At 42.1% G+C, this 15,987-nt stretch overlaps 1 protein-coding gene across 2 annotated transcripts in view; it reads left to right on the forward strand.

Moving 5' to 3' along the window:
* The window catches only part of klhl5 (kelch-like family member 5), a 56,357-nt gene that overhangs the window by 1,846 nt on the left and 38,524 nt on the right, over positions 1–15,987 (forward strand). The window contains exon 2 of one of the 2 annotated variants that reach the window (XM_027282682.1): positions 876–939. The exons of the other annotated variant lie outside the window; for it this stretch is intronic. Within the exon in view, the coding sequence (XP_027138483.1) occupies positions 876–939 (64 nt within the window). The remainder of the gene's footprint in view (positions 1–875; positions 940–15,987) is intronic. 2 annotated transcript variants of the gene reach the window in all.

Genomic DNA, 15,987 nt, shown 5'->3' on the forward strand with positions numbered 1-15,987 from the left:
AGATATGTCTACAGGGAAGCAACAATTCAACACGTACGGGTAGTAAAGTCATGAATTTGTAGCTGTTAGTTAAGGACATTCCTCTTTTCTGCATATTTCATACCGAATAACATTTTCAGCACGTGTCATGGTAATTATTTAAAGGTCCAGTGAGTCCACCCTGTCGAACTAATATGTTTCTACAGCAGCCCAGAACAGAGAAATGAAACACTTGTCATATATCATCTTAAACTGAAAAGTTTTAGTTATTCAGGCACAAAAACAATGACAGACTGATTTTCCATAACCACTTATCCTTATCCGGTGGTTGGTGCTTGGGCGATTGGGCGGGAGCCCCTGGACAAGTTCATCACAGACCCATAAAGACAAACAACCATTCACACCTGTGGGTGATTTACAGTCACCAGTTAATTGACCTGCATGTCTTTGGACTGTGGGAGGAAGCCGGAGCACCCGGAGAGAACAGACCTGCCACCCACGCTACCCACTGCACCACGGTGCCACCAATTTCAGACTTAATCGAGAAAATAATCAGATTATTTACACCCAGATGTTGCCTTAACAACCGGTCATGTTGGAGAAGTGGCTGCAGCTCAGCCTGTAGATTGTTTCATGCAATCAACTTATGGATAAACGCTGCAGGTTTTATTTTATACACTGTCTTTATCCTATTTTTTAATGTCACTTCATGCCCCATGTTGAAATCCTCAGGTTTTCCTCTTCCATGTATTTTATGCTCGGTATGTTATCTCACAACTCCACACAGATGGTACAAGCTGCGAGTTAGAGGATGACAGCGGGGGTGATCTCCAGATCAAAACTGTTTTTATTGGCTGCAGTGGCAGAGTGAAATTAAGTGTTCCACATTTTTCCAGGGGACCAGCAGAAAATGCCTCCAGGATCCTTGAGTCTCCTTGAAACCTGGTTAGAAAACAGCAGGTAAGGATCAGTTTTCTTTTACTGCCGTGTTTGTGATTAGTAAACCGCTGTGTTCACGGATAAACCTTTTCAAACGGGGAAATAAAACCACCTTTTAGTTCCACGCAGCATGACAGTCGGACAATAAATTTGGGGTTGATTGGATGGAAACTCCGGCAGATAAATTTGAGACCTGATGCCTGGAGAGAGTTGGGCTCTCGGAGGATCTGACAGGTGTTGAAACACTCTGAGTTCAGGATGTTATACCCCACATTTTATTGATTTTCCAGCACGAGGGGGTGTGAGTCAGTGTCTGTCCATTCAGAGCAAGATTATAGTTCAATCCTTTCCCATCTCAGCCTTTCTAGGTGATCGTTTTATACCACATCATGTTACTAAGCTGTTGCCAGTTCACCTCATTTATTGTGGTTTTTTTGGCTTTTGTTGACACTTTTTTGTGTGTGGTCACCTGATGTATTCATGAAGTAGTTCATATAACAGATAAAAGGCAAACCACTAATGTCCAGCTCCATGTTTGTACATAAAATGGTTGGAGATTGAGTGTTGGGAAAAAAATATGAAAAATACTGAAAACAGAGGCTACTGTAACTGGCTGCCACCCACATGGCGCCATGATAACATGGGCATATCATTTTCCAGACTGCTATTAAATTCAGTATGAATAATGAAGTGACCCCCAGCAGCATTAGGGTCAATATTTCTGTTTGAATAAGACTTTCCAACTTGACATTTTGCTTTATTTGCTTTATTCAGAGTGTGAGATGAGAAGATTGATGTCACTTTCCTGTCAGAAATGGTAAATATGAAGCTGTAGCCAGAAAACAAACTAGTCCTGCACGTAAAAACATCCATCCATCCATTTTCCGTAACCATTTATCCTCATCGGGGTCACGTTGGGGCTGGAGCCTATCCAGGCTGACATGGTACACCCTGGACAACACACCCGTTGCACATAAAAACCCCTAGAAAAAAGACAAAAAGACTATTTTACACTTCGGTTTTTGTATGAAATTAAACAAGCAAATGATACATACATGATGTCTTTGGTGGCAGGGTGGTTAGTACTGTAGGTTTCTGGGTTGAAGTTTGAAGTTTGCATGTTCTCCCCATGTCTGCATGGCTTCCTCCTGAAGATTTTAATTGGTGATTTATCGCCAATATGTGTGAATGGTTGATGTGTCAGCCCTCTTGCATCAGCTCCAGCTCCCCGCGACCCTGATAAGGATAAGTGGTTACAGATGGATGGAGGTTACCTTTGTCCCATTTCTTTCAATATTCATGCAAAGCCAGGCCTCCTTGCCCCAAGCTTCATATTTAAAGCACACATGGAAGTAGTATTGATCTTCTCATGTGAAAGCAAATATTTTTTTTATCCATACCTGTTAATGTTTTAGCGACCCAGTGGCCTTTCCTCTAGTGCTACTAAACACCTTCATGTTTCATTGTGCGCAAGAAAAATAAAAATCCATAGCGGAGTGCCGTTAAATTAAAGCTCCGAGGATAAATCTTTGGATCTTAATGACCCTTTACTGTGGCACCGCCCTCAGGACAAACTTAACATTTTAAGCTTTTTTTGCCAGAATGACACTAAAAATATCTTTTTTTGTTCCAACTTTACAGGCTGTAATGAAGTCTGCAGCCTCCAGAGATCACTAGCAGAACTTGGTCTCGTTTATAGTGAAGCTTTGGCCTCCCGTCAGACCGCTTTAATCATTTGACCCTGTCAAACAAGTGATTTGTTCAGTAGAAACCTGCAGTCTGAAGCATCTGTCACATACAGCTACACAGCACACATCTATCACTTTTAATGCAGCAGTCAGAAGCTGTAATGATTAACACAGAAGTGCGGTACAAATGCTGACTGCTTGAGAAGTGTGTGTGTGTGTGTGTGAGAAAGAGAGATTGCTGAATATTATATGCATTAACTATACATCCTGTCAGAGACATCGACAGTCTGCAGTGTCACCTGGGACAGAAATCACTCGAGAGATGCTCCATGTGGGATATTTTTGGAGTTGTGCATTACTGCAGAATCCGATGTTGAGAGTTTAGAGATTGAATGTAACAGCGTGATGAGATTAGGGATTTAGGTACAAGAGATAATATTTAACAACAGGCCGCACTTGGCAGGCGCAGGTTGTATTTCAGGCATTAGATGTTGTACATTTGATCCTTTTCATCGCGTCCTCGCTCAGATATCTGATCTTAATCCTCAGATCTGCTTTAAATGCTTTACACAACGATGTCCTCACAGCGACTTTCTCTTTCATCCCCTTTTCACCTTCTTGTTTCGGTGAGAAACTGACAGAGAAAAGAGGTTTATTTAGATTTTTTTTAAATGCAGATTTTGTGTGATCAAAGTGCGATATAATCGCTATAACTGCTTTTTCTGATTCATTAGAAGGAGCTTTTGGAGGAAATAACCAGGTAGGAAGGTCAAAATTTAAATATCTGTTTTGTTTGTGGGCGTTTGTAGTCTAAAAAGTGCATCAAGTGACTGATTACAGATGCTAAGGTGTTCCACAGGAAGAAATAGAGGAGGTGTGAAGCCTTTGAGGGAGTTGTGAAACTTGTTTTTAAGGTGTTATTTCATATTTACTATCTTATTTTTGGCCACATCACTTCTGATGTTCCTTTCATTCAATAAGTGATGAACTGTAGGCGAGGCGTCTTCAGGACTAATGTCCTGTTGAATGTGTGTTGGTTTTGTGTATTAGTTTCGCAGTATGTTTTTTTCATGTGTCTCTTTTCTCATCATGCGTGGGCGTACAAACTAGCTTCCCCTCCAGGAAATGATCTAATCTGTCTAAACTTGCTCCGCTCACATTGCAGTTTAGATTTTGCATCAGTCATACAGCAGAAATAAAAATTCAACTTGCAAATGAGACGAGAAAAATCCCCCCCGTCCCTCCTCTGCCTACGTCTGGTATGAACTGTCAGATTTTCATCTAATATCTTTGCAGCCGAGGAGACAACTGTGTCACCGCTAGCAACTTTGGCTCTGACATGAGAATGAGCGATACACACTAAATATGTTGCTAATTATTGGATGGGTTGATGTGAAATTTTGTACATTTATGATGCAAAGAAGAGAAAATGAACTTTTTCACGTTGTGCCATCATCAGGCTAAAAATCTAATTTGTCCAGTAGTTTGATTTATTACCAAATATTGGAAAAGCCTTGAGGTCCTCGGCAGTATTAGTTGTTTGGCTTTGGTTGAGAACAGTAGGTGCCAGTCTATCTCAACACTGTGGTGGCCAGGGTCGAAGAGACCTGTTGCTGCCTTCATAGACATAATAGATAGCTTGTCGTTGACGTTCCAATCTGCGTAAAACAGACATCTGTGTCTCCAGACTAGAATATGTTGACAATAACACCTCCATGGGTAAAGACATTCTCTTTGACTAATTCTGGGCGTGTAGTATTTGTGGTGTTATCTTGGGGTTTAAAGTCGATCCACCAGGATGAGTTGGGCAGAATGTGAGACTGACTCAGGCACTTCTGATGAACTTTGAGAGTGTCTCTAATTCAACACCAGAGGCTCCTGAACACTTTCTTCCCTCCTGACCTCACCATTGACCTTTGACTTCAGCTATTTCTCCACAACATCTATCATTGGTGAACTTCAACCAATCAGATCAACAAACGATATAATGTAGCCACAGTACGTGGCAACTTTTGTGACTGTGTCAATGCAGACGTGCCAAAAACTGCAGTTCTTCTAACGTCCACTTGAGGCTGGCTCCAGAAGTGAGTCAGTCTCCATAAGTCCCCATGTTCAAATGTCCAACTTCACAGCAGAAATAAACATGTTTACAGCCTGGTACAAAAAACAGTTTTGGTCTCTGTAGCTAATTTCTCTGTTCATGACAACTGTACTGAGGGTGAATTTATATACAACTCACCTGTTCACATTATATTAAGGCTTAAAGTTATGCAGGATTAAGAGCGTGGAGGCTTTGATTACAGTTACAGATGGCTTGTTTGAGCAACCAGGCTTCATTCAGCCGATGATCCACGTCGTCTTTGCCGATATTTATATTAGGAGGAGGAAGCAGCAGGACTACCAACAAGTAAAATCATGGATCACGCATACGGTGTGATTTTATACTGTCAGTGGTTGTCACACACACCTCGCTTCAAACCACGCCTGTAGTTGATGCCGTAGGTACGGGAACTGATTTGTCCATAACCTCTGTGCTCGGACATGAGCGCATAGTTTGAAGCCTGGAAAGATGGCGTGTGATCTTGTGAGTGCAGCTGCAAGGTTAAGCAGCCTCAGCTGAACTTTATGTTAGCAAATATAAGTACACTGAATTGAGATGGCGCTCAAAGCAGCTGTAGCTGTATTTATTTTTGGCTGTAGGATGCTAAAAAAAAACAACCCTGATCTAATCATGCAAGTCGAGTCAAGGCGAGTTTATTTGTACATGAGCATGTTCATTCTTGACTTTTGGGAACGTTCTATGTGGCCCAAACCAAATAATACAAGCTCAAAGACCCATTTACCGGCAGCCAAGCTTTCTGATCTTCAACCTCCTCTCACAGTTTCCATCAGTAAAAGGGAGCTGGTTCAGTATCATCATGCGATATGATTGTGCAAAGGTTAGATCATAACTCCCGTCTCTGTTCAAACATGGTCCCAGTTGCCTCTTTGATCTTCCTCTGGATGTCCACTGTATCCTGTTTGATGGCTTTGACCTCAGTCGGTGCTCTGACAGCTCATGTTCTCTGTTTTCGGTTCTTGGATTGACTCTCTCGGTTCTTCTCTCTTTCAGGGTCCTTGCAATTTCGGTTTCCAGCTGTTGTGGCATTCACTCACATAACACTCCAGCTTTCCACTTGGAGCTCTTTCAGGACAAATACACAAATATTAGGCGATTTTGTTCACATGAAATGAGTTTTATGGACCATAACAGCAGTGGTTCAGAACTGAATTGAAGGTTTTTCCAATTCAAGGACATATAACACTTTCTTAGTTTAAAAGGCAACCGTGTCTGCATACAAATTGTGCTTTGGCTTTAGATTTTATGGGTTATGCCCAGCTCTCTCAGAAATATAACAAGGCAGGAGGTCCAGACAGCAACCGTTAAAGTAATCAGTGGTGAGGTTTTAGGTTTTGGGTGTTATGAAACTGTAGGTGCTAACTTAAAGTATGTGTAACACGAACCAAGGGTAACCTAAACTCAATCAAAAACTAAAGTGGGTCAGTGGAGTAACCACAGTCCAAAAGTTCCAGCAAAAACTGGGGTAATACCGCACTAACCCCAGGAATCGCCTGGCACATGATACTTTTCAATGGCCTCCGCCTTTTAGCCTGCAGAGGATGAACTTGCCAAGCTTGCTCCAACTTTGCCAAGATAGGTTGCAAATTTTGCTCAGCTGATTCTGCCAGCTGGCCCAACGCGGCATTCAGATGTCGAACATGAGCTTCCCATATATCTCTGAACACCACAACATCTTCCAATTAGGCTGCACGCCCTGTCAGACCAGCCAACTCCTCGTTAATTGAGCCCGCCTATAACCTTTCAAAAGGTCTAGTTTCATCATCAGGTTTGGTGACAGCCTTCACCTTTCTGACCAGTCAGTGTTATCTGCCAGCAGACATGGAGAGGCCCAGCTCGAGCACACTGGTTCCTGTATGGTTTCTATAGGCGGCCATAAGAAACGCTGTTTGACAGACTGAGGATCTTTGACATCTATGCTGTGTTCAATCATGTTGGTGCATGATGGTTATTCTGAGGAAAGAGACAAGTGAGAAGTTTGTAACTCCACCAGATCTGCCCACTGTGTCTCACAGATCTTCTAAATGTCCAGTTGAGGCTAACACACACAAAATACACACCGTCTAAAGGCCTAGGCCCCTTTATATATGACACAAGTGTTGACATATTTGTAGAACTGTCACCTGTATTAGCGGCTCCTCAATGAGTTTCTTATTGTTTAATTGTCCGGTCCACAACTTCAGTGTTCGTTCACTCCTGCAGCTCTCATAGCTTTGTTGTTTTCGCCTTCGGCAAGCAGCTGTTTTCAATGAAAAAGCTCTTAAAACCCATCGTGCACTACCTGCTCGGCACCAAACTGCCTGCAGACACAGTTAGTCGAGCATTTAGCAGCTAAAGAGTCACACATTTTCCCTCAGTAGGGAGCAAGAACAGAGCTAAAAGAGAGTGAGTATTGGACTTAAATCCATCATGTGGGTGCAGAAGCAGGACTCCTAATGGAGATTATGTTGCTCAATGTGTAAATTGTTTGCTAACAAGGTGAAGATATTTCAGTATTGCACTCGTCAGATATTTCTGCTGCCTCCAAGTGGCCAAAAAAAAAAAAAAAAAAACAATACTTTCCTTCTTTGCGAAGCCTTTTCTCCTGAAAGTATGCACGTTTAAGGGGTGTGCTCATTAACAGTGTGCTGAAGGTATTTAAAAAATGACGGGCAGCACAATGGAAAACAAGTTAAAGGAGAGACAAATGGTGGGAAATGAGGTACGGGTAGTGAGCATGTTTTTCCAGAGCAGGAGGAGGAGGAGGAGGAGGAGGAGGAAGGAGGTGGAGGAGGGAGAGCGTGGTGATTTAGTGCTGTGTCAGCAGTAAGGCGTCATCTGGCTCTCCAGAGACGAAGCCACTGTGAAGCTTTATGACTTTTTATGGAGAGATTACGACGTTTCACAAAGAGATTATCATTATGAGAGAACCTTTAAAAGGTGATGAAGGTTTTCAGACTTATCCTCCTCGTGGCTCTAATAAGTCTGTCTGTCTGTCTGACGCGCTGCCTGCCCGTCTGTCTGACTGCCTGACTGTCTGTCATATGTGCTCTGAATACAGTTTGTCCTTGTCTTTCTCCTTCCACTGTTTTGTTCTTATGAAGAAGCCACTCTCTCTCTTGGGTTTCAAAGTTTTTCGAGTCAGTCGCGTCTTTTCATCCTTGTTTACGTGTCGGTGTGTGTGTGTGTGTGTGTGTGTGTGAGTGAATGGTGGTGGGGAAAAGGCAGGACTTCAAACACGCCAAAGCGGGCTAAAGTGGGGGTGAATTTACAGAAAGCTCAATGCTGCATCTCTTTTGTATCCCTTTATGTTTCACCTTCTCTTCTCTCCTCTGCTGTAACCTTTCCTCTGGTGAGAAAATGCCATGTCAATAAAAGCTTTTTAACATGAGGAGAAAATCAATGTGCTCCGATTGCGTCTTCTTTCAACCCTGCCCGGCGAACAAATGAGTGATCCTGCTTCTGCACACGGGGTGATTGCTGGGTAGGAAAACTGTTTTTACATACTTTGTGTTGAAGGTGAAATGAAAACACACAGGCTGTCTGAGGCTCTTTAAAATCCTGTTTATGTTGATATGACTTATCATGAACACTTTGCACGTTTTTAAAGTGCTTTATTATTCGCAACTCACACCATCAACTTTTATTAGCCTGAAAGGGAAAGAGCGCTCGTAGGCAGGGTTGCAATAAAAACGCACAATAAAACTGTAACATAAACACAATGAAAACACAATAAAAACACATTAACATAAAAAGCTCAATAAAATGCATGATAAATAGACGCATCACATGCCCACGCCCGGTCAATCTCTCATCGAGATAATCGATCCGAACATCTTTGTTGAACCTCGAGAGTGATATTTTCATTCTCTGTGAGAGTTGAGAAAGAAAGGCAGCTCCTTTTTATTCTCACACATAAAAGTCAGAAGCGCTCAGATCTATATTCGCTGTGAGGACTCGGTTTTTAATGTGCATATAAAGAGTGTTAATGCAGCACTTAGTTTGAGATTAAAATGGAATAAGCAGTGAATGTTGTCGCTGTTATGACAAACCCACAAAGAATTATCATCCGAACTCTTCAGCTCCCCTCGACCTCTACAGAGTGCCTTAGTGTCTTTCAGCTCATTGTTTTGGTTTTCACTCCTCATAGTGACATTTTCTGTCATTTTCATATGTTGTTGAAGCGTCTAGTAGCTACATTTCCCTCAGAAGTTGGTAGAAATCAAAGCTACACAGGCCAATGTTGCTATGTCTGCTGGATACATATTGGCGAATGTTTGGTAACATCATAACTTTATAGGGTGATGATATCTCTGTGTTGTGTTTACCGCTTGTTACGTTGCCTCCACGTGTCAAGAAAAGATCAATTATTCATGCTGCAAAGAGTCAGATATTGAGAGAATTAATATTATCAGACTAAAGATGTTTATGATCTGAGTCGGTTCTATCAGCTGATGGAGAAAAATGTCTGACCTTTTGAGAACCCTCATTAACATAATGCATTACCTAGCTCCTCCCCTTTACCTTTTAAAAGGGGATCGGTATGGACTTTACAGTCACTATAGGTGACATGTTCAAAGAGGAAGACAGCTGCAAAGGTAAAAGAAATATATAGTTAGTTGTAGTAATGTAACGATGCATCGTGACACGATTAAAAATCGGTACAAATGCGTGACGACTCGCACCGGTTGACAGAAAAAATAAATCACGATTCTTTGCGAATGCGAGAGAAGTAGGATATGTTCTTTTTCTTACGTTATCTTAAAAAAAGTCACTGGTTGGTGATTCATTTGTTCAACGTCACGTGACTCACGTCACTACGTAGGTACGGAGCACAGAACGAGGGAAGACATGGTGACGGTAGAAAGTAGCTTTGAAATAGAGGACGCACTGAGCAGTTTGAAATCACCTCTGTGGCGGCATTTTGGATTCCCTATATACACAAATACAACCGTGAGAAATGGACAGCCAAAACCAAAAACAGCATGTAAATATTGCAAGAGACTGCAACATATAGCGGCAACACGGGCAACATGCAGCAGAATATCAGAAGCAAAGTAACTTCACACCACCTCATGAGCGAAAACTGCACATCACACCAGTTAACAGCAGTTTACTGTGAGAAAGAAAGGAGATATTTTTCATGTATTTTGTTGTTTAAGATGTAAGTTGCACTTTTTATAAGAACACAAACTGAGAGTTTCTGTAAAGAAAGATTTTTTTTCCTAGAAACAAAAAGATAATTTTATTTGGTCATAATTTGTCTGTAGCTCATTTTGATTTTAAAAAATCGTGAAAAAATCGTATCGTGAACAAAAAATCATGACTCGAATCGAGTGTATCGTTACATCCCTAGTTAGTTGTATACAGCGTTTACAACTAACTACAGTAAATTTAATAAATTGTCTCAAGTGACTTGGTTTGGGCAAGTTTAAAAAACAGGGGGTGTTGAGTTACTATAGAAGGACGTCAGCAGATCAAGCTGTAGATGTGGAAAAAAGCTACTTGAGGCTGGCTCCAGACTGGTGCGAGGCTTCATTCAGCACTGATGATCCACGTCTTTGCCGATTCCTAGATTAGCCGGGAGGTGGAAGAGGCAGGACTGCCGAGATGGCGGCGGCCAGAGACGAGTTTCAACACAACAAAAAGGAACGTCCCTGTTTTATACAGCCTGTGGTTTTGACTAATTCAGTGAAATGATCATTTTTTTTAATTTACAAGTCAGAATCAAAACATTTTGCCTTTTTATTAATCAGTTTGATTGTTAACAAAATATTTAATCGGCATCATGAGCTAAAATAAAAGCACTACTGTCTGAAAGGAGTCATTGTTAGTGGTTTACATAGGAAAACATGATCGACTATACAATGTTTCTCTGGGTGGTCTGCCTTGCTGCTGTTTTTTTAGAGGAATTTATAGATTTGTAAGCATGTTTGTGCGAAGATGACCTCTGCTATTTATGGAGCTCTTCAAACATAAACACATTTCTCTCTCTTCCTCTGCCTGTTTTGTAAAGTGTGCCGAATATCCAGAGCTGACTATTCTTGTCACATCTTGTAGCGCAAGCTTGTACAAAGAGAATAAAATTTAGCCCTGTGTGTGATGTTGTAATGGAAAGCCGCTCGCACGCAAACATTACACACAAACACACACGTAAGAGGTAATTTTATTTCAGGGCGTTTATTTTAGGATAATGTTATTCATGAGTTTACTAGAAAAGAAGCGGGCAGATGTTTTTCTGAAGAAATCCGCCGTCACATTTTGTTGACGTTGGATTTTCTGTGAAAGTCAGAGGAAGCAGGTTAATTATGTTTTTGTTAATTGTAATAATTTCCAGCACGGAGCGAACATTGAAGCCATTAAGGTTTCATCCTAAATGCTCTTCTGATGATTTCATCCATTCTCTTGCTCTCTCTCTCTCTCTCTTTCAATAAACCGGATGCGTGCTAAAAGCTCCCTTGTGCTAATATGTGAAGTACCGCGGGCCGGGTATGAGTTGATAAGCTGCAGTGTCAGCGTCCTCTAAATGCCCCCCCATCCAGTAATTATCTACCGACAAGGCCTCCTGCCCGTTCCTCCTCTCCTCCTTATCGTTAACACCACCTCGATCCACTAATTCTTATTCTAAACCTCAGTCATCCTGCCATGTTCCCTTTATCCTACACTTAGCCACACACTCACTTTGGGATGTTTGAAGGCAGACAAGCTCACAGCTTTAGGGGTTTTAAAGACAAGTCACCTAAGAGCAGCAGAATTATTTCAAATTAGATGTAAGAAATCACCCTTGGATTTCATTGCAAAGGAATTTTTTACAAGGGTTAACTTAAAAAACAGAATATAAATTCATGTAAATCAGGTCTATTGGCCCTAAATTCCAAAACAAAGAGAACATTTGTGTTAATGGGTTGGACTGAAGGTCAGTCAAGCCAGGCGGGGTCATTTTTGACCCCAGGGGACAAAAGGTTTATGGCAATAAGAGAAAACAAGTATACCAGGACACAAAAAGCTTCTAACCTTCCACTTATCCGGGGCAGTGGCGGTTAAAGACTGGGCGGTGTAAGTGCGGTGTCACCCACCCGTTTCTAAAGAGCCGTTTTGTTGCTGGCTCAAGCGGTCGCCATGTTGATATTCCTGCCTCTTCCACCTCCTTGCTAATCAAAAAATCCTGGACCTGAGACAAACTTGCCACCTGTAAAGGCACCTACCTGTCATAACTTTAAGCTTTAATATAATTTGAACAGGTGAGATGTAAATAAATTCACCCTCAGTACAGTTAAATTAGCTACAGAGACCAAGACTGTTTTTTGTACCAGGCTGTAAACATGTTTATTTCTGCAGTGAAGCTGGACATTCAGCAAATATCTACCTGCCACACAGGTGTGATGATGCTGACAGCAGTAAAAGGAAAAGTGGTAATCAAAGATCTGATGCTGAAAACCTGTGAGGAGGGTCACCTCTTGTTTGTTTATCCATCTGTGTCTCTCTTTTTTTTTCCTTCTTTAGAGCAGCCAAAATAAAACACGGTTGAATCGCTCACACTAAGTGAGGAACTGATCCAGAATTGATCAAGTGTCGACCGTCTGACTAATTACTGTGAGATTCGGACTCGTGGGTCGTGATCGGTTTGAGATCAATGTGACATAAAAGTTCAGAAGCAGACAGAATCGTAGTCCATCTTTAACCGCTATCATAATATTCATTCATCATCTTTTTAATTCTCCTCTTTCACGTCTCTCATTTGATTTCACCCGCTGTCCATCCCCGTTCTCCTCCCTCTTAGTCTCTGTTGTTTATGGATCAATGATCGGTGGGGGTAAGGTGACCTTCCTCAGACTGACCAATCCGAGGGCTTACAGGAGAGAGCGCTGACTAAAAATGCTTCTCAGGCACTATCTATTTCTTTCACACCGTGAGCAGGACGGACCAGAGAACACCATACACTCTGTATGTGTGTGTGTGTGCGCGCCAATAAACTGTGAAGGCATAGCAGCTGATCGAGGGTGACTTGTCTAATTGGGGGAAAACTGGTGTTCCCGATTGTTTTCACTGCAACTGCCTCCAGCACAAATTGGTTTCTGTCCCCAGTGGGGTAAAATTAAGGTTAGGTTGAGGTTTGGGCTGAGGGTGGATGTATCCATTGTGGTTAATGATAGTGCATGCCTCCAGGGAGTTAATGTGTATAAATAGAAAAGCCACAAAAGTGACATAAAGCTGCAGTGTGTGCATCTGTGTAACAGAGAAGAGATGGTGACCACGGGAGCTCAAAGTGACCTATAGCTGCTTTTAATTCATATTTTTATATTAGTGATTACTGATTACTGTGTGTAAGGTGAAAGGTGACTCTCAGCAGACAGTTATCACCCAACTTTGAACTTCCTGGTGTCTTTCAGCTTATTGTTTTGGTTTTCATAGCCCTCAGCGACGTGCACCACCTTAAAAAATGGGCTTGACTACAGATCCACCGCGTGCTGATTGAATGATAGTGAAGACAGATGCTCAGTAATCACATACATATCTCACAAAGTCATCTGCACAGCTGACCTGCGATCTCTACTCTCAATCACAGTGAATGAATGTAAACACAGCGGTAGCACCACAGTTCCAGTTCGAAGTACAGGACGTGTACGGGGCGAGTCCGCCGTCACTTTGTAGAGTACTGTGAGGAATATAATTAAACAATAACATGGCCTGATCGTGTTTAATACTACGTGTCTAGCTTTGCAGTGAGTGAAATCTGTTGTCCCCTTATATGAAACCAGCATCTCCTGACTCAACGTAGTGACACTTCGAGACAGACACATGTACCCTCTCTTAGTTGCTGTCTTAGCTTTAACATTTCGTCATATTTACCACACAAAAACCTCCATGGATGTGCTTCAGTGACTGTCAAAACTCCAGCAAACTCTGCCTTTGTCCAGTGTTGGACGCAGAGCGTCTGACAGCTGCAGCAGCAGCAGCAGCAGCAGCAGCAGCTCATGACCGGTTACCACTACCTCTCAGCTACACATTTTACTACACGGAAACTTTTGCAAATGTGTGTGAATGTTCTACGACTGTCAAAAAACTTCAGCAGAGTGTGTGTGTGTGTGTGTGTGTGTCTGACAGCAGCTGCTCATAGCTGATAAGTCTGGTTAGCTCTGACTACCAGCAGCTGTATATTCCTGCTACACTGAGCCGTGGTCAGTCTGGTACTCCATGCGTATGTGGTACTCCTATAGTGACTGACCTCTGCTGTGTTTTTAAATGAGCTTTGAGGGAGGGAGATAGCAGAATTTGGGGGCGTAATTTAACCCTTTGCATTATGCATAAATCCAGATTTGCAGCTTTGGTTCACCCTCTGATCAGGTTTCTAAAAATCCAACGCCTGCCCGGCAACAAACTGCAAACAGTTTGTGACTCAGCTGGTGAACGAATTGAAGCATTAAGCAGCTAAAGATTTCCCTCAGGAGTTGGTGGGGACCAAAACTGAGCTAAAAGAGAGAAAATATTGGATTTACATTCATCTCTGGAGTCTAAATGGACGGGAACGTTGACTTGTGTCAGCCAGTTGAGTAAAATAGAGTACGGTTTGTTCACCACAGGATCTTTATACGGTGATAAAACGTCAGTGTCGTGTTTATAGCTGCTTCTGCTTCTGCTTAATGCAAGTTTAAGTGCATCCAGCTCTCTCTATGAAACGACTCACAGAACAAGATTTCTTCTCACGGTTTGATCTCCAACCAACATAAATATTTCAGTCTTTTCGGGTAAACTCTCTCATATAGACCCAAACACTGGTTTTCCACTGAGCTGTTCATTTGCAGTTTTTTTCTTTAATGGTCTCCGTTTATCTCATTTTTGACATTTGACAGTGAATGTTTTGAGGCTTTTAGAGCAGTGTATCACCTCAAATAATTTATCACAGTATCAAGGGACTGTCAGTACCAACATAGCAGCTTCTCGCTCTCTCAGTCGGTTTTTCCTCCATCGCTCTCTCTCATTTCTCCGGGAGTGATTGGCTTGTGGCTGCAGGTCAGAGTAAATTATTAAGGCCTGCTCTGTATTTGGCCATAAATGCTTTTACTCTCTCTCTCTCCCTCTCTCTCTCTCTCTTTCCATCTTCCTCCCTCCCTCCCCTCTCTTGTGTTTTCTATTTCCTCTGCTCCCTCAACACTCAGCCCATTTAGGAAGAGAGTGTACAGGATAAGAAGGCACCACAGCATGAAGGAGGGGTGAAAAAAAAGAGCAGAAAATAACACAGAGACAAAAATGTTGTTTGGTAGAGATGGACAGAAATGGAGAAAGGATGTGAGTCGAGGAAATAGGAAATAAAAGAAGAGCTATGGAGCATTAAAGAGAGAGAGAGAGTGAGAGATGACGGAGTGCTGATGAATTGCACGGCAAGCACTTTGCTATCCTCCACCTGCTGCCTGCCCTGCGAGGAGACCTGTGTGCATCATGCAAGAGCAAACACACACACACCTGCTTTATACCTAAGAATAGACTGTTAGCTGCTATGTGTGTGTGTGTGTGTGCGTGCATTCGTGCTTGCAAACACAACCAGAGCCCGACCAGCTGAGTGTTGCTGTCATTAGAGAGCTGTTAAACTGCCAAATGGCTGAAGGTGGAGAGAAAGGAAGACGGAGAGAGAGAGAGATGAGGAGGAGAGACAGTTACTGATGGAGGAAGGGAAAAATAGAGTTGTTTTCATTTCCATCAATAATTCAGGATGTGTATTATCTCCTGTTGTGTGCAGCTGCAAACTTCATGCCTCAGCGATTTTAACAGCGGAAAAACAAGCCGACACGTGCACGTGTGTGCGCACACACACACACATACACAAACACACACACACACAAGCCAGAGGATTAGTGATTGTTTGTGTCATTTTGCAAAGATGGGATTCCCACTGTGAGAGATTCAGACTACAGAAGAGAAGTAGGTTGGCTATTAGAGTCCTTTTATCGGTTTCCCCTTTTCTTAACGATCAAACAGAACTTCATAATAAAACTCAATAATTGCACCATCTCTTAAAACTTTCTCTTGTTTAAGCCTTTGATCTTTTAAAGCTGCTTTAATGAATATTTCTTTATTAAAATGACTTTATGCATAACGTGAACCGGGTCATTCGTGGTGATCACAGACTGCATAAAACATGGACGTGGTATCCGTGACGTTACCCACAGGTTTCACAAGAGCTGTTGTGAAGCTCAGACTGTGTCTCACTTCAAATATCTCCATTAGTAGTAAATGTGTACATTATGTACTTCATGGCGTTAGTGCGCTAATTCTGGCCGGGTAGTG

Source organism: Larimichthys crocea, chromosome X (genome assembly GCF_000972845.2).
Source record: "Larimichthys crocea isolate SSNF chromosome X, L_crocea_2.0, whole genome shotgun sequence".
NCBI classification, from domain to species: domain Eukaryota; kingdom Metazoa; phylum Chordata; class Actinopteri; family Sciaenidae; genus Larimichthys; species Larimichthys crocea.